Raw genomic sequence first — 24,163 nt, 5'->3', positions numbered from 1 at the left:
ATTATTCTGATATTAAAAGTTGTCTCCGCCTATTAGTCCTGACCCCTCCCCCATTCTTCAGGTGTGTGTGTGGGGGGGGGGGGGGAGTGGTGTCAGTGTTCTGTGTTTGGATGATGTGGCATCCTTACTCCGCCCACTCCCCCTCCTCCCCGCCAATCACAGCCCTCCGATCCCCGGACCCCGGGGAATGTTGGAGTCCAGGTGATATCGGCGGGCGGAGCTCCTCCCCCGGGGCGTCCCATGACGTTCTCCAGGTGAGAGGGGGCGTGTCGGTGAGTGTAGTTGGGGAGTGTCGGTGGGCGGGGCGGCAGTCTGGCAGTACACGAGGCGGAGGATGGAGGGGAGATCGGACGATGCGGCTCAACTCAGCGATCTGACCGAGGAGAGACTCCTGACCTTCCTGAGGGGGCGGGACTCCGAGGGGCGTGTCTATGTGAGTCACCACCTACCTACCTCATCCTCCACTACCCCCCCCCCACTTCTCCCCCACCTACCTCCCCCTAACCCTCCTACCTACCCCTCCCTCTTACCTCCCCCTAACCCTCCTACCTACCTGACTGACCCTGTACTACCTCCCCACCTATCTACCTACCCCCCCAACCTACCCTCCCTCCCTCCCCACTTACACTCCTAACTACCCCTCCCACCCTCCTACCTACCTGATCCTCTACTACCCCCCCCCAGCTACCTCCCCCTAACCCACTTACACTCCTACCTGACTGACCCTCTACTACCCCCACCTATCTACCTACCTACTCCCCCCCTCCACCTACCCTCACACCCCCCACCCATCTACCTACCCCCCAGTTACACTCCCACTTATCTACATTCCACCTACCCCTCACCTATCTACCTACCCCCCCAACCTACCCTCCCTCCCTACTTGCCCCCCCACTCCCCCCCACCTACGCCCCCCCCCACTCCCCCCCACCTACTCACCATCCCACTTACACCTACCCTCCTACCTACCTGACTGACCCTCTACTACCCCCCCCTCCACCTACCCTCACACCCCCCACCCATCTACCTACCCCCCACTTAGACTCCCACTTATCTACCTTCCACCAACCCCCCACCTATCTACCTACCCCCCCAACCTACCCTCCCTCCCCACTTATCCCCCACTTACTCACCCTCCCACTTACACCTACCCTCCTACCTACCTACCTGACTGACCCTCTACTACCCCCACCTATCTACCTACCTACTCCCCCCCTCCACCTACCCTCACACCCCCCACCCATCTACCTACCCCCCAGTTACACTCCCACTTATCTACATTCCACCTACCCCTCACCTATCTACCTACCCCCCCAACCTACCCTCCCTCCCTACTTACCCCCCCCACCTACTCACCCTCCCACTTCCCCCCCTCCCACCTACGCCCCCCCCCACTCCCCCCCACCTACTCACCATCCCACTTACACCTACCCTCCTACCTACCTGACTGACCCTCTACTACCCCCCCCTCCACCTACCCTCACACCCCCCACCCATCTACCTACCCCCCACTTAGACTCCCACTTATCTACCTTCCACCAACCCCCCACCTATCTACCTACCCCCCCAACCTACCCTCCCTCCCCACTTATCCCCCACTTACTCACCCTCCCACTTACACCTACCCTCCTACCTACCTACCTGACTGACCCTCTACTACCCCCACCTATCTACCTACCTACTCCCCCCCTCCACCTACCCTCACACCCCCCACCCATCTACCTACCCCCCAGTTACACTCCCACTTATCTACATTCCACCTACCCCTCACCTATCTACCTACCCCCCCAACCTACCCTCCCTCCCTACTTACCCCCCCCCCACCTACTCACCCTCCCACTTCCCCCCCTCCCACCTACGCCCCCCCCCACTCCCCCCCACCTACTCACCATCCCACTTACACCTACCCTCCTACCTACCTGACTGACCCTCTACTACCCCCCCCTCCACCTACCCTCACACCCCCCACCCATCTACCTACCCCCCACTTAGACTCCCACTTATCTACCTTCCACCAACCCCCCACCTATCTACCTACCCCCCCAACCTACCCTCCCTCCCCACTTATCCCCCACTTACTCACCCTCCCACTTACACCTACCCTCCTACCTACCTACCTGACTGACCCTCTACTACCCCCACCTATCTACCTACCTACTCCCCCCCTCCACCTACCCTCACACCCCCCACCCATCTACCTACCCCCCAGTTACACTCCCACTTATCTACATTCCACCTACCCCTCACCTATCTACCTACCCCCCCAACCTACCCTCCCTCCCTACTTACCCCCCCACCTACTCACCCTCCCACTTCCCCCCCTCCCACCTACGCCCCCCCCCACTCCCCCCCACCTACTCACCATCCCACTTACACCTACCCTCCTACCTACCTGACTGACCCTCTACTACCCCCCCCTCCACCTACCCTCACACCCCCCACCCATCTACCTACCCCCCACTTAGACTCCCACTTATCTACCTTCCACCAACCCCCCACCTATCTACCTACCCCCCCAACCTACCCTCCCTCCCCACTTATCCCCCACTTACTCACCCTCCCACTTACACCTACCCTCCTACCTACCTACCTGACTGACCCTCTACTACCCCCACCTATCTACCTACCTACTCCCCCCCTCCACCTACCCTCACACCCCCCACCCATCTACCTACCCCCCAGTTACACTCCCACTTATCTACATTCCACCTACCCCTCACCTATCTACCTACCCCCCCAACCTACCCTCCCTCCCTACTTACCCCCCCCACCTACTCACCCTCCCACTTCCCCCCCTCCCACCTACGCCCCCCCCACTCCCCCCCACCTACTCACCATCCCACTTACACCTACCCTCCTACCTACCTGACTGACCCTCTACTACCCCCCCCTCCACCTACCCTCACACCCCCCACCCATCTACCTACCCCCCACTTAGACTCCCACTTATCTACCTTCCACCAACCCCCCACCTATCTACCTACCCCCCCAACCTACCCTCCCTCCCCACTTATCCCCCACTTACTCACCCTCCCACTTACACCTACCCTCCTACCTACCTACCTGACTGACCCTCTACTACCCCCACCTATCTACCTACCTACTCCCCCCCTCCACCTACCCTCACACCCCCCACCCATCTACCTACCCCCCAGTTACACTCCCACTTATCTACATTCCACCTACCCCTCACCTATCTACCTACCCCCCCAACCTACCCTCCCTCCCTACTTACCCCCCCCACCTACTCACCCTCCCACTTCCCCCCCTCCCACCTACGCCCCCCCCCACTCCCCCCCACCTACTCACCATCCCACTTACACCTACCCTCCTACCTACCTGACTGACCCTCTACTACCCCCCCCTCCACCTACCCTCACACCCCCCACCCATCTACCTACCCCCCACTTAGACTCCCACTTATCTACCTTCCACCAACCCCCCACCTATCTACCTACCCCCCCAACCTACCCTCCCTCCCCACTTATCCCCCACTTACTCACCCTCCCACTTACACCTACCCTCCTACCTACCTACCTGACTGACCCTCTACTACCCCCACCTATCTACCTACCTACTCCCCCCCTCCACCTACCCTCACACCCCCCACCCATCTACCTACCCCCCAGTTACACTCCCACTTATCTACATTCCACCTACCCCTCACCTATCTACCTACCCCCCCAACCTACCCTCCCTCCCTACTTACCCCCCCCACCTACTCACCCTCCCACTTCCCCCCCTCCCACCTACGCCCCCCCCCACTCCCCCCCACCTACTCACCATCCCACTTACACCTACCCTCCTACCTACCTGACTGACCCTCTACTACCCCCCCCTCCACCTACCCTCACACCCCCCACCCATCTACCTACCCCCCACTTAGACTCCCACTTATCTACCTTCCACCAACCCCCCACCTATCTACCTACCCCCCCAACCTACCCTCCCTCCCCACTTATCCCCCACTTACTCACCCTCCCACTTACACCTACCCTCCTACCTACCTACCTGACTGACCCTCTACTACCCCCACCTATCTACCTACCTACTCCCCCCCTCCACCTACCCTCACACCCCCCACCCATCTACCTACCCCCCAGTTACACTCCCACTTATCTACATTCCACCTACCCCTCACCTATCTACCTACCCCCCCAACCTACCCTCCCTCCCTACTTACCCCCCCCACCTACTCACCCTCCCACTTCCCCCCCTCCCACCTACGCCCCCCCCACTCCCCCCCACCTACTCACCATCCCACTTACACCTACCCTCCTACCTACCTGACTGACCCTCTACTACCCCCCCCTCCACCTACCCTCACACCCCCCACCCATCTACCTACCCCCCACTTAGACTCCCACTTATCTACCTTCCACCAACCCCCCACCTATCTACCTACCCCCCCAACCTACCCTCCCTCCCCACTTATCCCCCACTTACTCACCCTCCCACTTACACCTACCCTCCTACCTACCTACCTGACTGACCCTCTACTACCCCCACCTATCTACCTACCTACTCCCCCCCTCCACCTACCCTCACACCCCCCACCCATCTACCTACCCCCCAGTTACACTCCCACTTATCTACATTCCACCTACCCCTCACCTATCTACCTACCCCCCCAACCTACCCTCCCTCCCTACTTACCCCCCCCACCTACTCACCCTCCCACTTCCCCCCCTCCCACCTACGCCCCCCCCCACTCCCCCCCACCTACTCACCATCCCACTTACACCTACCCTCCTACCTACCTGACTGACCCTCTACTACCCCCCCCTCCACCTACCCTCACACCCCCCACCCATCTACCTACCCCCCACTTAGACTCCCACTTATCTACCTTCCACCAACCCCCCACCTATCTACCTACCCCCCCAACCTACCCTCCCTCCCCACTTATCCCCCACTTACTCACCCTCCCACTTACACCTACCCTCCTACCTACCTACCTGACTGACCCTCTACTACCCCCACCTATCTACCTACCTACTCCCCCCCTCCACCTACCCTCACACCCCCCACCCATCTACCTACCCCCCAGTTACACTCCCACTTATCTACATTCCACCTACCCCTCACCTATCTACCTACCCTCCCTCCCTACTTACCCCCCCCACCTACTCACCCTCCCACTTCCCCCCCTCCCACCTACGCCCCCCCCCACTCCCCCCCACTCCCCCCCACCTACTCACCATCCCACTTACACCTACCCTCCTACCTACCTGACTGACCCTCTACTACCCCCCACCTATCTACCTACCTACTCCCCTCCACCTACCCTCACACCCACTTCCCCCTACCCCTCACCTATCTACCACCCCACTTACACTCCCACTTATCTACCTTCCACAAACCCCCCCCACCTACCTATCTACCCCCCAACCTACCCTCCCTCCCCACTTACGCCCCCCCCACTTCTTACCTCCCCACTTACTCCCCCCCACTTCTTACCTCCCCACTTACCCACCCCACTTCTTACCTCCCCACTTACCCCCCCCCCCCACTTACCCTCCTCTACCCACCCTCCCACTTACCCCTCCCCCCCCCACTTAATGGGGGAGGATGTACGGTGGACATTCGGTGGGTGATGATGAATGATGGAGGAGGATGTATGGTGGACATTGGGTGGGTGATGATGAATGATGGGGGAGGATGTACGGTGGACATTGGGTGGGTGATGATGAATGATGGGGGAGGATGTACGGTGGACATTGGGTGGGTGATGATGAATGATGGGGGAGGATGTACGGTGGACATTGGGTGGGTGATGATGATTGATGGGGGAGGATGTACGGTGGACATTGGGTGGGTGATGATGAATGATGGGGAGGATTTTCCCAGGCAAGGGGAGCCCAGCCCTGGCGTTGAACAGAGTCAAGCAGCCGTCTGTAGGCGATCTCTTAGCTCCCATTCCTGATTGGCTAGAAACTCCAAATCTTCCAGTGCCTAGTCTATCCATGACATCCATCATCTCTTCTCTATAATCCGCAATTTCCTCCAAACGCCACTCCGAATAACTCCCAAAGTCAGGGTCCTTGGACAGCCTCTCTAATAACAGCCCCAGGCCTTTGTAACCAAAGCCTTCTGTTGGGCTGTTGTCCGCTTTCCATGGGCTCACTTGGGTTATATTCCAATGGAGTGCTCTGTAGTCCTCATCCAACCGTATCTCCACCTGGACCAGCCTGCTTAACTCGGCTTTCCATTCCTCATGTGATTGTGTCCCCAAAAACGCAGTTCGCACTTCGTACTGTGACCAGTACCTTTCCTGGTAGGAGGGGAGTATTTTTCCCTGGCGTCGCTGCTCACGGGCAAGCGCTTCCTTCCAGAGTTCCCAGTGAATTGAATTACCCAAACGTAGTAGGACCTGCTCTGACCCTGGTTCCCTGCGATCTACTGGTATCTTCCGCAACCTCCTTTCAAATTCTGCTTCCATGGCTTGTGTCCTCTTGTAGCTGTCCTTCTGGGCTGTGGAAGTCATCCCGCAGCTTGCCACCAATTGTAACGACACCCCAAAGTATGAAAGGGGTTACAGTCATCTAGGATAATCCGCTCCCGAACACCAGGACAGCTATCGACCACTCCAATCCGCCATACATGAAGCCCATACAAATAGTTCCCCCCTCCCTCAAGTGCGAGACAAGGCTCCTTATTGAGGTCAAGTGAGAATAACTCTCTTCTCTTTTTTATTGAAAGAAACACAGCATTTATATACACTTTGAGAATACCACATGAACAATGACTGTGTAATTACACCCCTTAGTAGACAGCCAGGTGAGCTCATTAACATACTTATCAATAGTCTCAGACCCAATTAACATACTGTCCATTTTTAGACTAAAGCACTTAGTTAATCAGGAGACATTCTTTACGAGGGCCTGCTGGAAACAATCCCCCCTCTCTCTGCAGCTAATACACATTGATTAGCAGACATGGTGTCTCTCATAGTTCCTGTTGCACTTCCTGTGCCTTACAGTGTATAGGAATAAGATAGATCTCCATATTTCCTGAGAGATATTGGTAATGCATATTACTGTCCCATTTGATATATAGAGGGGAAGGGGAATAAAATGGGAAGTTGGAAAGGTACAATGGGATCGGCATATTGGGTATAATATGTAATAATAAATATATATAATCCAAACCGTAATAATAGTGTTGCTTTTAAAGAAGCCGAAAACCCAACATAACTAGTAGGATAAAAAGGGAAGGGGGGGAAAAACAGGACTTTGTGTGAGGTGTGTGGAGTCGGTGGGCATGATAGATTAGTACAGTCACCTGACATAAGGTAAAAGATTTAATATATATCATATTATAAATATCAAACAATAACATGAACATGCATGATACATAAAGTTACATACATGTGACAATACAGTCAAAAAGGCAATAAGTAACATCTTAAATGCAGGATCATACAAAATTGATGGGGTATACATTGAGATAGAAAGGTCATTGATGATATAATGTATAAAGTCCAAATATAAAATATTAATGGGGGACACATCCATATAAAGCTTGACGCGTTTCGTGGATATTTTCCACTCGTCAGGAGCAGATGCACCCCAAATCACCGACTCCACACACCTCACACAAAGTCTAGTTTTCCCCCCCTTCCCATTGTATCCTACTAGTTATGTTGGGTTATCGGCTTCCTTAACCACTTACCGCAAAGTAACGTAGATCTACGTCGGCAAACTTTGCGTTGTTATACCGGGATAAGGCTAGAGACACCGTCCCCGTACCGTGGTTTACCCGGGTGAGCGGGAGGGGACTTCCCCCTCCCGCTGCCTTCCGTGACTTTGCTCGGGGCTCCAGATGACGTAACCCGGAAACGGCTTTGATCGGGTCTCCGATGACGTAACCCGGAGGCGGCGTCCGTGACGTCACTTTCAGGTTACTGTGCTGCAAATGGCGGCAAATTTAAAAAACGGCTGTATGCAAAAACGTGTAGTGGAGGGGTTTGGGGTCTTTCAGACCCTCGATCCCTCCATAAAGTGTACCTGTCACTGCATATTGGTGTCACAAGGGATGTTTACATTGCTTGTGACAGCAATAAAAGTGATCAGATTTTTTTTTTTTTTTAAAAACTAATAAATTAAAAAAAATTTAATAAAATAGGAAAAACAAAAAAAAAGAAAATTTAGCCGCCCGTCACCGTTAGCTCGCGCACAAAAAAAAACGTATATGGAAGTCGAGCCACGAATGAAATTGATGTTCAAACCACACATGTGAGGTATCGCCGCGATCGCCAGAGCGTGAGCAATAATTAAAAAAAAATTGGGTGGGTGATGATGAATGATGGGGAGGATGTATGGTGGACATTAGGTGGGTGATGATTGATGGGGGAGGATGTATGGTGGACATTAGGTGGGTGATGATGAATGATGGGGGAGGATGTACAGTGGACATTGGGTGGGTGATGATGAATGATGGGGGAGGATGTATGGTGGACATTGGGTGGGAGATGATGAATGATGGGGGAGGATGTATGGTGGACATTGGGTGGGTGATGATGAATGATGGGGGAGGATGTATGGTGGACATTGGGTGGGTGATGATGAATGATGGGGGAGGATGTACGGTAGACATTGGGTGGGTGATGATGAATGATGGGGGAGGAGGTATGGTGGACATTGGGTGGGTGATGATGAATGATGGAGGAGGATGTATGGTGGACATTGGGTGGGTGATGATGATTGATGGGGGAGGATGTATGGTGGACATTGGGTGGGTGATGATGAATGATGGGGGAGGAGGTATGGTGGACATTGGGTGGGTGATGATGAATGATGGGGGAGGATGTATGGTGGACATTGGGTGGGTGATGATGAATGATGGGGGAGGATGTACGGTAGACATTGGGTGGGTGATGATGATTGATGGGGGAGGATGTACGGTGGACATTGGGTGGGTGATGATGAATGATGGGGGAGGATGTATGGTGGACATTGGGTGGGTGATGATGAATGATGGGGGAGGATGTATGGTGGACATTGGGTGGGTGATGATGAATGATGGGGGAGGATGTACGGTGGACATTGGGTGGGTGATGATGAATGATGGGGGAGGATGTACGGTGACATTGGGTGGGTGATGATTGATGGGGGAGGATGTATGGTGGACATTAGGTGGGTGATGATGAATGATGGGGGAGGATGTACAGTGGACATTGGGTGGGTGATGATGAATGATGGGGGAGGATGTATGGTGGACATTGGGTGGGTGATGATGAATGATGGGGGAGGATGTATGGTGGACATTGGGTGGGTGATGATGAATGATGGGGGAGGATGTACGGTGACATTGGGTGGGTGATGATGAATGATGGGGGAGGATGTACGGTGGACATTAGGTGGGTGATGATGATGGATGGGGGAGGATGTACGGTGGACATTGGGTGGGTGATGATGAATGATGGGGGAGGATGTACGGTAGACATTGGGTGGGTGATGATGAATGATGGGGGAGGATGTACGGTGGACATTGGGTGGTGATGATGAATGATGGGGGAGGATGTATGGTGGACATTGGGTGGGTGATGATGAATGATGGGGGAGGATGTACGGTGGACATTGGGTGGGTGATGATGAATGATGGGGGAGGATGTACGGTGGACATTGGGTGGGTGATGATGAATGATGGGGAGGATGTATGGTGGACATTGGGTGGGTGATGATGAATGATGGGGGAGGATGTACGGTGGACATTGGGTGGTGATGATGAATGATGGGGAGGATGTATGGTGGACATTGGGTGGGTGATGATGAATGATGGGGGAGGATGTATGGTGGACATTGGGTGGGTGATGATGAATGATGGGGGAGGATGTACGGTGGACATTGGGTGGGTGATGATGAATAATGGGGAGGATGTATGGTGGACATTGGGTGGGTGATGATGAATGATGGGGAGGATGTACGGTGGACATTGGGTGGGGGAGGATGTATGGTGGACATTGGGTGGTGATGATTGATGGGGAGGATGTATGGTGGACATTGGGTGAGTGATGATGATTGATGGGGGAGGATGTATGGTGGACATTGGGTGGGTGATTAAGATGATTGATGGGGGAGGATGTATGGTGGACATTGGGTGGGTGATGATGATTGATGGAGGATGATGTATGGTGGACATTGGGTGGGTGATGATGATTGATGGGGGAGGATGTATGGTGGACATTGGGTGGGTGATGATGAATGATGGGGGAGGATGTATGGTGGACATTGGGTGGGTGATGATGAATGATGGGGGAGGATGTGCGGTGGACATTGGGTGGTGATGATGATTGATGGGGGAGGATGTACGGTGGACATTGGGTGGGTGATGAGGAATGATGGGGGAGGATGTACGGTGGACATTGGGTGGGTGATGATGATTGGGGGAGGATATATGGTGGACATTGGGTGGGTGATGATGAATGATGGGGGAGGATGTACGGTGGACATTGGGTGGGTTGATGATGATTGATGGGGGAGGATGTACGGTGGACATTGGGTGGGTAATGATGATTGATGGGGGAGGATGTATGGTGGACATTGGGTGGGTGATGATGAATGATGGGGGAGGATGTATGGTGGACATTGGGTGGGTGATGATGAATGATGGGGGAGGATGTACGGTGGACATTGGGTGGGTGATGATGAATAATGGGGAGGATGTATGGTGGACATTGGGTGGGTGATGATGAATGATGGGGAGGATGTACGGTGGACATTGGGTGGGGGAGGATGTATGGTGGACATTGGGTGGTGATGATTGATGGGGAGGATGTATGGTGGACATTGGGTGAGTGATGATGATTGATGGGGGAGGATGTATGGTGGACATTGGGTGGGTGATTAAGATGATTTGATGGGGGAGGATGTATGGTGGACATTGGGTGGGTGATGATGATTGATGGAGGATGATGTATGGTGGACATTGGGTGGGTGATGATGATTGATGGGGGAGGATGTATGGTGGACATTGGGTGGGTGATGATGAATGATGGGGGAGGATGTATGGTGGACATTGGGTGGGTGATGATGAATGATGGGGGAGGATGTGCGGTGGACATTGGGTGGTGATGATGATTGATGGGGGAGGATGTACGGTGGACATTGGGTGGGTGATGAGGAATGATGGGGGAGGATGTACGGTGGACATTGGGTGGGTGATGATGATTGGGGGAGGATATATGGTGGACATTGGGTGGGTGATGATGAATGATGGGGGAGGATGTACGGTGGACATTGGGTGGGTTGATGATGATTGATGGGGGAGGATGTACGGTGGACATTGGGTGGGTAATGATGATTGATGGGGGAGGATGTATGGTGGACATTGGGTGGGTGATGATGAATGATGGGGGAGGATGTACGGTGGACATTGGGTGAGTGATGATGAATGATGGGGGAGGATGTACGGTGGACATTGGGTGGGTGATGATGAATGATGGGGGAGGATGTACGGTGGACATTGGGTGGGTGATGATGATTGATGGGGGAGGATGTATGGTGGACATTGGGTGGGGGAGGATGTATGGTGGACATTGGGTGGGTGATGATGAATGATGGGGGAGGATGTATGGTGGACATTGGGTGGGTGATGATGAATGATGGGGGAGGATGTATGGTGGACATTGGGTGGGTGATGATGAATGATGGGGGAGGATGTACGGTGACATTGGGTGGGTGATGATGAATGATGGGGGAGGATGTACGGTGGACATTAGGTGGGTGATGATGATGGATGGGGGAGGATGTACGGTGGACATTGGGTGGGTGATGATGAATGATGGGGAGGATGTATGGTGGACATTGGGTGGGTGATGATGAATGATGGGGAGGATGTATGGTGGACATGGGGTGGGTGATGATGAATGATGGAGGAGGATGTATGGTGGACATTGGGTGGGTGATGATGAATGATGGGGGAGGATGTATGGTGGACATTGGGTGGGTGATGATGAATGATGGGGGAGGATGTACGGTAGACATTGGGTGGGTGATGATGAATGATGGGGGAGGATGTACGGTGGACATTGGGTGGTGATGATGAATGATGGGGGAGGATGTATGGTGGACATTGGGTGGGTGATGATGAATGATGGGGGAGGATGTACGGTGGACATTGGGTGGGTGATGATGAATGATGGGGGAGGATGTACGGTGGACATTGGGTGGGTGATGATGAATGATGGGGAGGATGTATGGTGGACATGGGGTGGGTGATGATGAATGATGGGGGAGGATGTACGGTGGACATTGGGTGGGTGATGATGAATGATGGGGGAGGATGTACGGTGGACATTGGGTGGGTGATGATGAATGATGGGGAGGATGTATGGTGGACATTGGGTGGGTGATGATGAATGATGGGGGAGGATGTATGGTGGACATTGGGTGGGTGATGATGAATGATGGGGGAGGATGTACGGTGGACATTGGGTGGGTGATGATGAATAATGGGGAGGATGTATGGTGGACATTGGGTGGGTGATGATGAATGATGGGGAGGATGTACGGTGGACATTGGGTGGGGGAGGATGTATGGTGGACATTGGGTGGGTGATGATGATTGATGGGGAGGATGTATGGTGGACATTGGGTGAGTGATGATGATTGATGGGGGAGGATGTATGGTGGACATTGGGTGGGTGATGATGATTGATGGGGGAGGATGTATGGTGGACATTGGGTGGGTGATGATGAATGATGGGGGAGGATGTATGGTGGACATTGGGTGGGTGATGATGAATGATGGGGAGGATGTATGGTGGACATTGGGTGGGTGATGATGAATGATGGGGGAGGATGTATGGTGGACATTGGGTGGGTGATGATGAATGATGGGGGAGGATGTACGGTGGACATTGGGTGGGTGATGATGAATAATGGGGAGGATGTATGGTGGACATTGGGTGGGTGATGATGAATGATGGGGAGGATGTACGGTGGACATTGGGTGGGGGAGGATGTATGGTGGACATTGGGTGGGTGATGATGATTGATGGGGAGGATGTATGGTGGACATTGGGTGAGTGATGATGATTGATGGGGGAGGATGTATGGTGGACATTGGGTGGGTGATGATGATTGATGGGGGAGGATGTATGGTGGACATTGGGTGGGTGATGATGAATGATGGGGGAGGATGTATGGTGGACATTGGGTGGGTGATTAAGATGATTGATGGGGGAGGATGTATGGTGGACATTGGGTGGGTGATGATGAATGATGGGGGAGGATGTATGGTGGACATTGGGTGGGTGATGATGAATGATGGGGGAGGATGTACGGTGACATTGGGTGGGTGATGATGATTGATGGAGGATGATGTATGGTGGACATTGGGTGGGTGATGATGATTGATGGGGGAGGATGTATGGTGGACATTGGGTGGGTGATGATGAATGATGGGGGAGGATGTATGGTGGACATTGGGTGGGTGATGATGAATGATGGGGGAGGATGTGCGGTGGACATTGGGTGGTGATGATGATTGATGGGTGAGGATGTACGGTGGACATTGGGTGGGTGATGAGGAATGATGGGGGAGGATGTACGGTGGACATTGGGTGGGTGATGATGATTGGGGGAGGATATATGGTGGACATTGGGTGGGTGATGATGAATGATGGGGGAGGATGTACGGTGGACATTGGGTGGGTTGATGATGATTGATGGGGGAGGATGTATGGTGGACATTGGGTGGGTTGATGATGATTGATGGGGGAGGATGTATGGTGGACATTGGGTGGGTAATGATGATTGATGGGGGAGGATGTATGGTGGACATTGGGTGGGTGATGATGAATGATGGGGGAGGATGTACGGTGGACATTGGGTGAGTGATGATGAATGATGGGGGAGGATGTACGGTGGACATTGGGTGGGTGATGATGAATGATGGGGGAGGATGTATGGTGGACATTGGGTGGGGGAGGATGTATGGTGGACATTGGGTGGGTGATGATGATTGATGGGGGAGGATGTACGGTGGACATTGGGTGGGTGATGAATGATGGGGGAGGATGTATGGTGGACATTGGGTGGGTGATGATGAATGATGGAGGAGGATGTACGGTGGACATTGGGTGGGTGATGATGATTGATGGGGGAGGATGTATGGTGGACATTGGGTGGGTGATGATGAATGATGGAGGAGGATGTACGGTGGACATTGGGTGGGTGATGATTGATGGGGGAGGATGTATGGTGGACATTCGGTGGGTGATGATGAATGATGGAGGAGGATGTATGGTGGACATTGGGTGGGTGATGATGAATGATGGAGGAGGATGTACGGTGGACATTGGGTGGGTGATGATGATTGATGGGGGAGGATGTATGGTGGACATTGGGTGGGTGATGATGAATGATGGGGGAGGATGTATGGTGGACATTGGGTGGGTGATGAATGATGGGGGAGGAGGTACGGTGGACATTGGGTGGATGATGGGCTTACAATTGATGACATTTGATGGTGACGTTCTCCTCCTCTCTCTGACAGACGTATATCGGAGATATCCTGATTGCTGTGAATCCTCTGAGAGATCTTCCCATCTATGGACCTGAGGTGATTGTCTTCAGCATTTGATTGTCTGTGATTGTATGAAGAGAGAGGCTCCATTCATAGTTACATAGTTACATAGTTAGTGAGGTTGAAAAAAGACATCAGTCCATCCAGTTCAACCTATGATATGTGTGTTTGCTGTTACCCGTACATTGTGTACCCCTGTATGTTGTACATTGTATACCCCTGTATGTTGTACATTGTATACCCCTGTATGTTGTACATTGTATACCCCTGTATGTTGTACATTGTATACCCCTGTATGTTGTACATTGTATACCCCCTGTATGTTGTACATTGTATACCCCTGTATGTTGTACATTGTATACCCCCTGTATGTTGTACATTGTATACCCCCTGTATGTTGTACATTGTATACCCCCTGTATGTTGTACATTGTATACCCCTGTATGTTGTACATTGTATACCCCTGTATGTTGTACATTGTATACCTCTGTATGTTGTACATTGTATACCCCCTGTATGTTGTACATTGTATACCCTTGTATGTTGTACATTGTATACCCCTGTATGTTGTACATTGTATACCCTTGTATGTTGTACATTGTATACCCCTGTATGTTGTACATTGTATACCCCCTGTATGTTGTACATTGTATACCCCTGTATGTTGTACATTGTATACCCCTGTATGTTGTACATTGTATACCCCTGTATGTTGTACATTGTATACCCCCTGTATGTTGTACATTGTATACCCCCTGTATGTTGTACATTGTATACCCCCTGTATGTTGTACATTGTATACCCCCTGTATGTTGTACATTGTATACCCCTGTATGTTGTGGTCTTTATGGTGCCCATCTAATAGTTTTTTTTAAACTATCAATGCTCCCTGCTGATACGACTGTTTGCGGAAGAGAATTCCACATCCTTACTGCTCTGACAGTGAAGAACCCTTTACGTACTTTAAGGTTAAACCGCCTTTCCTCTAGTTTTAGTTAGTGGCCACGTGTCTTATTGTATTTCCTTACTCTGAATAGTTTGTTCCTTATGCTAGGGTCACCAGTACAGTATTTGTACATTGATATCATATCCCCCCCTCAATCGTCTCTTCTCCAGAGAGAATAAGTTCAGTGCTTGTAGTCTTTCCTCATAGCTGATGTCCTCCATTCCCCTAATTATATTTTTGTTGCCCTTCTCTGGACTTTCTCCAGTTCCAGCACATCCTTCCTGAGGACCGGTGCCCAGAACTGGACAGCATACTCCAGATGTGGCCGGACCAGAGTCTTGTAGAGTGGGAGAATAATCTCTTTATTTCTGGAGTGAATCCCCTTTTTTATACATCCCAGTATTCTGTTGGCTTTGCTTGCGGCGGCTTGGCATTGCATGCCACTGCCAAGCCTGTTGTCTACCAGTACCCCCAGGTCCCTTTCCATCCTAGACTCACCCAGAGGTTCCCCCCCTAGTGAGTAGCTTGCTTTCTGGTTTCTGGCCCCCAAGTGCATTACTTTACATTTTTCAACATTAAACCTCATCTGCCATGTAGTTGCCCTTCCCCCACCCCGTTATTTTGTTCAGATCTGCTTGCAAGATTTCCACATCCTGCATAGAAGATATTGGCATGCTTAGTTTAATATCATCCGCAAATTCTGAGATTGTACTAGATATCCCCTCCTCTAGATCATTTATGAATAAATTAAACAGGATTGGCCCCAGGACAGAACCCTGGGGGACCCCACTTTCCACACCCACCTGTGACAGCAGTCACTTTGAGCATGGGGGTTGTGGACCCCAAATTCCTTTAGAGAGGTTGGGGGGCACCATGCCCAGCCTTATGGGGCTCTCATGTTTTAGTCACCCTGCGTCTATTATGGATGCAGGGTGACCAAGAGGGTAGTGAACACTGAGAATATGGTTTGGACTACTTCAAATGGGACAATGATATGCATTAACCATATCTCTCAGGAAGTATGGAGATCTATCTTATTTCTTTACACTGTCAGGCACAGGAAGTGCAGCTCCTAATTTGGGTGTCCAGGAACTAGGAGAGACACCATGTCTGCTAATCATTGAACTGCTTTTGTCTAAAATAGGGTCTGAGACAGTTTTTCCATTCACCTATAGTGTGGTAATGAGCCCACCTGTCTGTCTGCTAGGGGATTTAATTACACAGAGTAATGTGCATTGGGGATCGTATAGAAACCATTGTGTGATGTGGGGGGTGGATCTGTGTAATTAAATCATGTTGTATTCTCAAAGTGTATATAAAAGTCTGAAAGTTGGTTCAATAAACAGTTCATTCTGGTTTGACTCCAAAACTTGTACTGTCGAGTTATTGGGGTAACTATAGCCAGAATCACGGATCCCGTGTTCCAGAGCTTAGGAAGCAGGTTACTGGCGGAGATACCCAGTCGGTGGTGTCCTGTTCCGTCACACTGCCCAATCCGAGTACTCCCCATTAATCATCACCCTCTGTACTCTCCCCTGGAGCCAGTTCTCTATCCAGGTGCTCACCTTATGGTCCATACCTACCTTCCTTAGTTTGTACAGTAAGCGTTTGTGGGGAACGGTGTCAAAGGCCTTTGCAAAGTCCAGATACACCACATCCACAGACCTTCCTTTATCCAGATACACCACATCCACAGACCTTCCTTTATCCAGATACACCACATCCACAGACCTTCCTTTATCCAGATACACCACATCCACAGACCTTCCTTTATCCAGATACACCACATCCACAGGCCTTCCTTCATCCAGATACACCACATCCACGGGCCTTCCTTTATCCAGATACACCACATCCACAGACCTTCCTTTATCCAGATACACCACATCCACAGACCTTCCTTTATCCAGATACACCACATCCACAGACCTTCCTTTATCCAGATACACCACATCCACAGGCCTTCCTTTATCCAGATACACCACATCCACAGGCCTTCCTTTATCCAGATACACCACATCCACAGACCTTCCTTTATCCAGATACACCACATCCACAGACCTTCCTTTATCCAGATACACCACATCCACAGACCTTCCTTTATCCAGATACACCACATCCACAGGCCTTCCTTTATCCAGATACACCACATCCACAGACCTTCCTTTATCTAGATACACCACATCCACAGGCCTTCCTTTATCCAGATACACCCCATCCACAGACCTTCCTTTATCCAGATACACCACATATACAGACCTTCCTTTATCCAGATACACCCCATCCACAGACCTTCCCTTATCCAGATACACCACATCCACAGGCCTTCCTTTATCCAGATACACCACATCCACAGGCCTTCCTTTATCCAGATACACCACATCCACAGGCTTACCTTTATCTAGATACACCACATCCACAGGCCTTCCTTTATCCAGATACACCACATCCACAGACCTTCCTTTATCCAGATACACCACATCCACAGGCTTACCTTTATCTAGGTGGCAGCTCACTTCATCGTAGAAGGTTAATAGATTGGTTTGGAAAGAACGATTTTTCATGAATCCATGCTGATTACTACTAATAATACCATTTTCATTACTAAAGTCTTGTATGTGGTCCCTTAACATCCCCTCCAAAATCTTGCAGACTACTGATGTTAGGCTGACCGGTCTATAGTTACCCGGGATATATCTCCGCCCCTTTTTTAAATATTGGTACCACGTTGGCTTTTTTCCAATCAGCTGGCACCATACCCGTCTGTAAACTATCCTTAAAGATCAAGAATAATGGTCTGGCAATCACCTGGCTGAGCTCTTTAAGAACCCTCGGGTGCAAGCCATCCGGTCCCGGGGATTTATTTATGTTAAGTTTCTCTAGTTTAGTTCTAAGTCTATCCTCTGTTAGCCATGGCGGTATTTCCTGAGGTGTGTTGTTTAGTTTGGCCTTACAAGCTGGGTTCGTGTAGCCCCCCGATTCTTTTGTGAAGACTGAAGAGAAGAAATTATTTAACACTTCCGCCTTTTCTCTGTCCTCAGTGGCCATATTTCCTTTGTCGTCTTTTATGGGGCCAATGTGTTCTGGCCTTGCTTTCTTACTGTTCATATACTTAAAGAATTTCTTGGGGTTCTTTTTACTCTCCTCCGCTATATGTCTCTCGTGTTCTATTTTAGCCGCCCTGATTTCGTATTTACATTTCTTATTACACTCTTTGTAATGCTTAAATGCTGCCAATGACCCCTCAGTCTTGAATTTTTTGAAGGCCTTTTCTTTAGCACTAATATGCATTTTTATGTTGGAGTTTAGCCACCCAGGGTTTAGATTTGCTCTTTTAAATGTATTTCCCTTTGGAATGCACTGGTCAATCCCCTTGTTTAGTATGCTCTTGAAGCACTCCCATTTTTCCTCCGTGTTCTTTGTTCCCAGGGTTCTATTCCATTTGATATTTTCTAGCAGCGAGCGCAGTTTTGGGAAATTGGCTCTTTTTAAATTCAGTGTTCTTATATTACCCTTGTGTTTCCTATTACTATGATTAATACTGAAACTTATTGACCTATGGTCACTGTTCCCTAAGTTGTCCCGTATTTCTATATCCGTGATCAGGTCTGTATTGTTGGTATTCAGTAGGTCAAGTATTCTGCCTCGTCCATAGCTCCATTATTAATATCATCCCTCATATTTACCTGTACACTGTTCTTAATATACAGACATACCCCTCCCCCTTTTTCACACCTGAGTGTATCGTTTTCAGGCGTTTTTTTGCAGGTGTTTGGAGGCAGGCATTGACATCGAACAAAAATGCTTGTAATCTGCCAAAAAAGAAGCTCAGGTACTTTCTTGAGTGTCTGCGTTTTTCTTCAGGCCACAATACGCACAGGTTTGACCAGGGCCAAATTAATCTCCCCCAGTGATCAGGACTTAGTTTCCCCCATGTGTGGCCCCTCCCTCCTAGTATTCTCTATGACAATTCCCCCCCCCCCCAGTGCTCAGGACTTTGTGCCCCCCCCCAGTGCTCAGGACTTTGTGCCCCCCCCCAGTGCTCAGGACTTTGTGCCCCCCCCTCCAGTGCTCAGGACTTTGTGCCCCCCCCTCCAGTGCTCAGGACTTTGTGCCCCCCCCTCCAGTGCTCAGGACTTTGTGCCCCCCCCCCCAGTGCTCAGGACTTTGTGCCCCCCCCCCCAGTGCTCAGGACTTTGTGCCCCCCCCCCCAGTGCTCAGGACTTTGTGCCCCACCAGTGCTCAGGACTTTGTGCCCCACCAGTGCTCAGGACTTTGTGCCCCCCCAGTGCTCAGGACTTTGTGCCTCCTGGTTCCCTTACATCAGATTCTGTAGGATCTGACTCTGGTTCTTCATGAACCTTCCATCCTCTCGGAGATCTTCCTCCTTCTCTGACTCAGGTTGTGTTTCTTGCCTTTCACCCCACAGGGAGCCCCGCTCTGGCGGCCTTTCACCCCACAGGAAGCCCTGCTCTGGTGGCCTTTCACCCCGAAGGGAGCCCGCTCTGTCGGCCTTTCCCCCCTCAGGGAGCCCACTCTGGCGGCCTTTCCCCCCTCAGGAAGCCCACTCTGGCCGCCTTTTCCCCCCTCAGGAAGCCCACTCTGGCCGCCTTTTCCCCCCTCAGGAAGCCCACTCTGGCGGCCTTTTCCCCCTCAGGAAGCCCGCTCTGGTGGTCTTTCCCCCCCCAAAGGTGGTGCGTGTTTCTCCCCCAGACACGTCTTCCACCTGAATCTCTGCTTATCTCTGTCACTCATGATGGTCCTTCTAAGAATGAAGCGGATTCTCCCACCACCTCCGGGACTCAGGGAGGTAACCATGGAAGGGGCGGGATTCCTCTGCTTTCTGGGGTGTCCCCCCCCAGTGCTCGGTCACCCATGGATGTCTGGGATCCCCATCAGACTTCGGTCTCCCTTATCTGAGTTTCTCCATCTGGATGTCCAGGTCCAGGTCTCCCCTGATGTCCAGGTCTCCCCTGATGTCCAGGTCTCCCCTGATGTCCAGGTCTCCCCTGATGTCCAGGTCTCCCCTGATGTCCAGGTCTCCCCTGATGTCCAGGTCTCCTCTGATGTCCAGGTCTCCCCTGATGTCCAGGTCTCTGAAACTATAAAAAATAGAGAGAAACCAGGAAGAGGCCAAATTGACCCTCCTGTTTAACCACCTAATAGTAGGACTTTTACGGATGTGGAGTTGTCATAGTGAGGATCATAGATATGATTGGATAAAAAAAGTCAAATTTTATTAATACAATATCGAAAAAATATTTCATAAAAAGAGTAGACATATAAAGAGAAAGGTATCATCGACTTCAATACAAACTATCATTGCTGAATATAGAAACATAAGGCGGTCCTACGCGTTTCGCCGAACACATTGTTCCTCAATTGCTTCATCAGGGACCATCAGTTGACCCAACTGTTTCTACAAGCTTAAAAAAGAAATATGACATGAGAAACCGAAATCCTTAAAAGTATACACATCAGATCACGTGAAAACCACGTACGTTTGTAGAGAGTGCTCACCAGAACAACCAGAATCTTCATGTGTTTCGTTTCTTTGAGCTTAGATAAAATCCAGAACACAGTGCTCCATTGCCACCGAAAAGCCACTGGACAGTGTGAGTACCGGTCGGGGAGGGCTAGGTGTGCACCGGACCGTGCCCAAAAACCACAAGACGGGCAAAAATATCAGAGGGGCTGAAGACGGCCGGGGGCTGGAGCTTCCCATGGTGGAGAACATAACCAAGGTCTCCGATTTAGAAAACTGTGTATAAATCAGACCATCTATAAGAATATGTCCGACTTTCAGCTATCCCATCATAGGAGCCTCCCCGTCTATAGTTTATGATGTAACCATCAATTTCTTATTATAATAATCAGTATTATGCAGGGAATAAACTCCTAAGAGCCCAAAATGCTGCTGTAGCAAGAATAATGTGGCATCAAAAAAATCCTATAAGGCCGGTCCCACTGGAATCGACAGGGTCTGGCCCGACCCCCCCCCCCCCCCCCTCCCCAAATGTCACTTCTGGTGTGGGCACCATAACAACGCACCGCGTGCAGGCCAGCGTGAACCACAAACAGAGAGAGAATGCAATGCATGGGTCTTCTCGTAAATGTCCGGGGTCTCCTGTCCGTGGTCTCCCCATGGATGTCTGAGGTCTCCTACCTGGGGTCTCCTCATGGATGCCTGGGGTCTCCCCATGGATGTCTGAGGTCTCCTGTTCCAGTCTCCCCATGGATGTCTGGGGTCTCCTCATGGATGCCTGGGGTCTCCCCATGGATGTCTGAGGTCTCCTGTCCCAGTCTCCCCATGGATGTCTGGGGTCTCCTCATGGATGCCTGGGGTCTCCCCATGGATGTCTGAGGTCTCCTGTCCCGGTCACCCATGGATGTCTGGGGTCTCCTGTCTCGGTCACCCATGGATGTCTGGGGTCTCCTGTCTCGGTCACCCATGGATGTCTGGGATCTCCTGTCTCGGTCACCCATGGATGTCTGGGATCTCCTGTCTCGGTCACCCATGGATGTCTGGGATCTCCTGTCCCAGTCACCCATGGATGTCTGGGGTCTCCTGTCCCGGTCACCCATGGATGTCTGGGGTCTCCTGTCCCAGTCTCCTCATGGTTGTCTTGGGTCTCCTGTCTGGTGTCTCCCCATGGATGTCTGGTGTCTCCCCATGGATGTCTGGGGTCTCCTGTCTGGTGTCTCCTGTCTGGTGTCTCCCCACGGATGTCTGGGGTCTCCTGTCTGGTGTCTCCCCACGGATTTCTGGGGTCTCCTGTCTGGGGTCTCCCCACGGATGTCTGGGGTCTCCTGCCTGGGGTCTCCCCATGGATGTCTGGGGTCTCCTGCCCTGGGTCTCCCCATGGATGTCTGGGGTCTCCTGCCCGGGGTCTCCCCATGGATGTCTGGGGTCTCCTGACTGGGGTCTCCCCATGGATGTCCGGGGTCTCCTGACTGGGGTCTCCCCATGGATGACTGGGGTCTCCTGACTGGGGTCTCCCCATGGATGTCTGGGGTCTCCTGACTGGGGTCTCCCCATGGATGTCTGGGGTCTCCATGGATGTCTGAGATCTCCTGTCCCGGTCTCCCCATGGATGTCTGGGGTCTCCTGCCTGGGGTCTCCCCATGGATGTCTGGGGTCTCATGTCCCGGTCTCCCCCATGGATGTCTGGGGTCTCCTGCCTGGTGTCTCCCCATGGATGTCTGGGGTCTCCTGCCTGGTGTCTCCCCATGGATGTCTGGGGTCTCCTGCCTGGTGTCTCCCCATGGATGTCTGGGGTCTCCTGCCTGGGGTCTCCCCATGGATGTCTGGGGTCTCATGTCCCGGTCTCCCCCATGGATGTCTGGGGTCTCCTGCCTGGTGTCTCCCCATGGATGTCTGGGGTCTCCTGTCTGGTGTCTCCCCATGGATGTCTGGGGTCTCCTGTCTGGTGTCTCCCCATGGATGTCTGGGGTCTCCTGTCTGGTGTCTCCCCATGGATGTCTGGGGTCTCCTGTCTGGGGTCTCCTGTCTGGGGTCTCCCCATGGATGTCTGGGGTCTCCTGTCTGGTGTCTCCCCATGGAAGTCTGGGGTCTCCTGATTTCAGCTTTGGGTCCTTCAGGAAGCTCTTTAGGCCACAGGTGGACCCCAGTTCTGTGTATTGTGCCCCCCCCATTAGATTTTAGTGTCCCCGAGTGAAGGGGAATGTTTGGAGTCCATAGAGGGGCGCCAGTCCCCTCCCCCGTGCTGTAGGTGGCAGTATAACAAGACACCTGGGCACAGGAACTACAACACCCCTTCCCCATCACTGACTCCCCTAGATTTATTCCCCCAAAACTGAATGCAGGAGGAGGGGATTGTAGATCAGTGCAGCAGGGAGGGGAGATTTTTATATTGGTGTGGGGGAGAGGATTGTAGATCTATGTGCAGCAGGATTAGATCGGTGTAGAGGGGGGATTGTAGATCTGGGGGAGGGGCTTGTTGTGTTGGGATTGTAGATTGGTGTGTGTGTGGGGTAGGGGGATTGTAGATGAGGGGAGGGGGTTTCGATCGGGGTGTGCCTGGAGGGAATTGTAGTTTAGTGTGGGGGGATTGTAATGTGTGTGTGTGTTAGGGAAGGAGATTGTAGATCGGTGAACACACAAATGATCCTTGTGGAGGAGGTGATTGTAGATTGGTGTATACACAGTTGGGTCTGTGTTGGGGGATGGGTTTGTAGATCGGTGTACACTCAGGGTCTGTGTTGGGGGTGGTGATTGTAGATCGGTGTACACACAGATGAAGGGTCTGTGTGTGTGTGTGTATGGGGGAGGTGATTGTAGAACGGTGAACACAAATGGAGGGTCTGTGTGTGTGTTGGAGACCAATATGTGACAGTATAGACCTTGGCTGGGAGCCCCGGGGTCGGGGGATGGTTGGTGATGTGTCCCTCCAGATGTTTCCTCTTCCTGACATCTGGAGATGAAAATTCCGGATTCTCTCACCTTCCAGATGGCAGCAATATGGCGTCTCCGGGGCCCCTCAATCTTCTATCTCTGGGGCTGGCGGGGCCCCTCAATCTTCTATCTCTGGGGCTGGCGGGGCCCCTCAATCTTCTATCTCCGGGGCAGGCAGGGCCCCTCAATCTTCTATCTCTGGGGCTGGCGGGGCCCCTCAATCTTCTATCTCTGGGGCTGGCGGGGCCCCTCAATCTTCTATCTCCAGG

The 24,163-nt window shown here is 52.0% G+C and overlaps 1 protein-coding gene across 1 annotated transcript in view; it reads left to right on the top strand.

The window, feature by feature from the left end:
* Window positions 1-334: 334 nt before the first annotated feature.
* The window catches only part of LOC309550980 (myosin-IIIb-like), a gene marked incomplete at its 5' end in the record, with an annotated part of 122,881 nt that continues 99,052 nt past the window's right edge, over window positions 335-24,163 (top strand). Inside the window, 2 exons of the mRNA XM_082251400.1 lie at window positions 335-433; window positions 14,503-14,568. Coding sequence (XP_082107526.1) covers window positions 335-433; window positions 14,503-14,568 — 165 coding nt within the window. The remainder of the gene's footprint in view (window positions 434-14,502; window positions 14,569-24,163) is intronic.

Source organism: Pelophylax lessonae (genome assembly GCF_965119305.1).
Source record: "Pelophylax lessonae genome assembly, chromosome: 1".
In the NCBI taxonomy this organism is placed as follows: domain Eukaryota; kingdom Metazoa; phylum Chordata; class Amphibia; order Anura; family Ranidae; genus Pelophylax; species Pelophylax lessonae.
The sequence above is the reverse complement of the archived record's forward strand: the minus strand, read 5'-3'. Positions and strand labels throughout refer to the sequence as shown.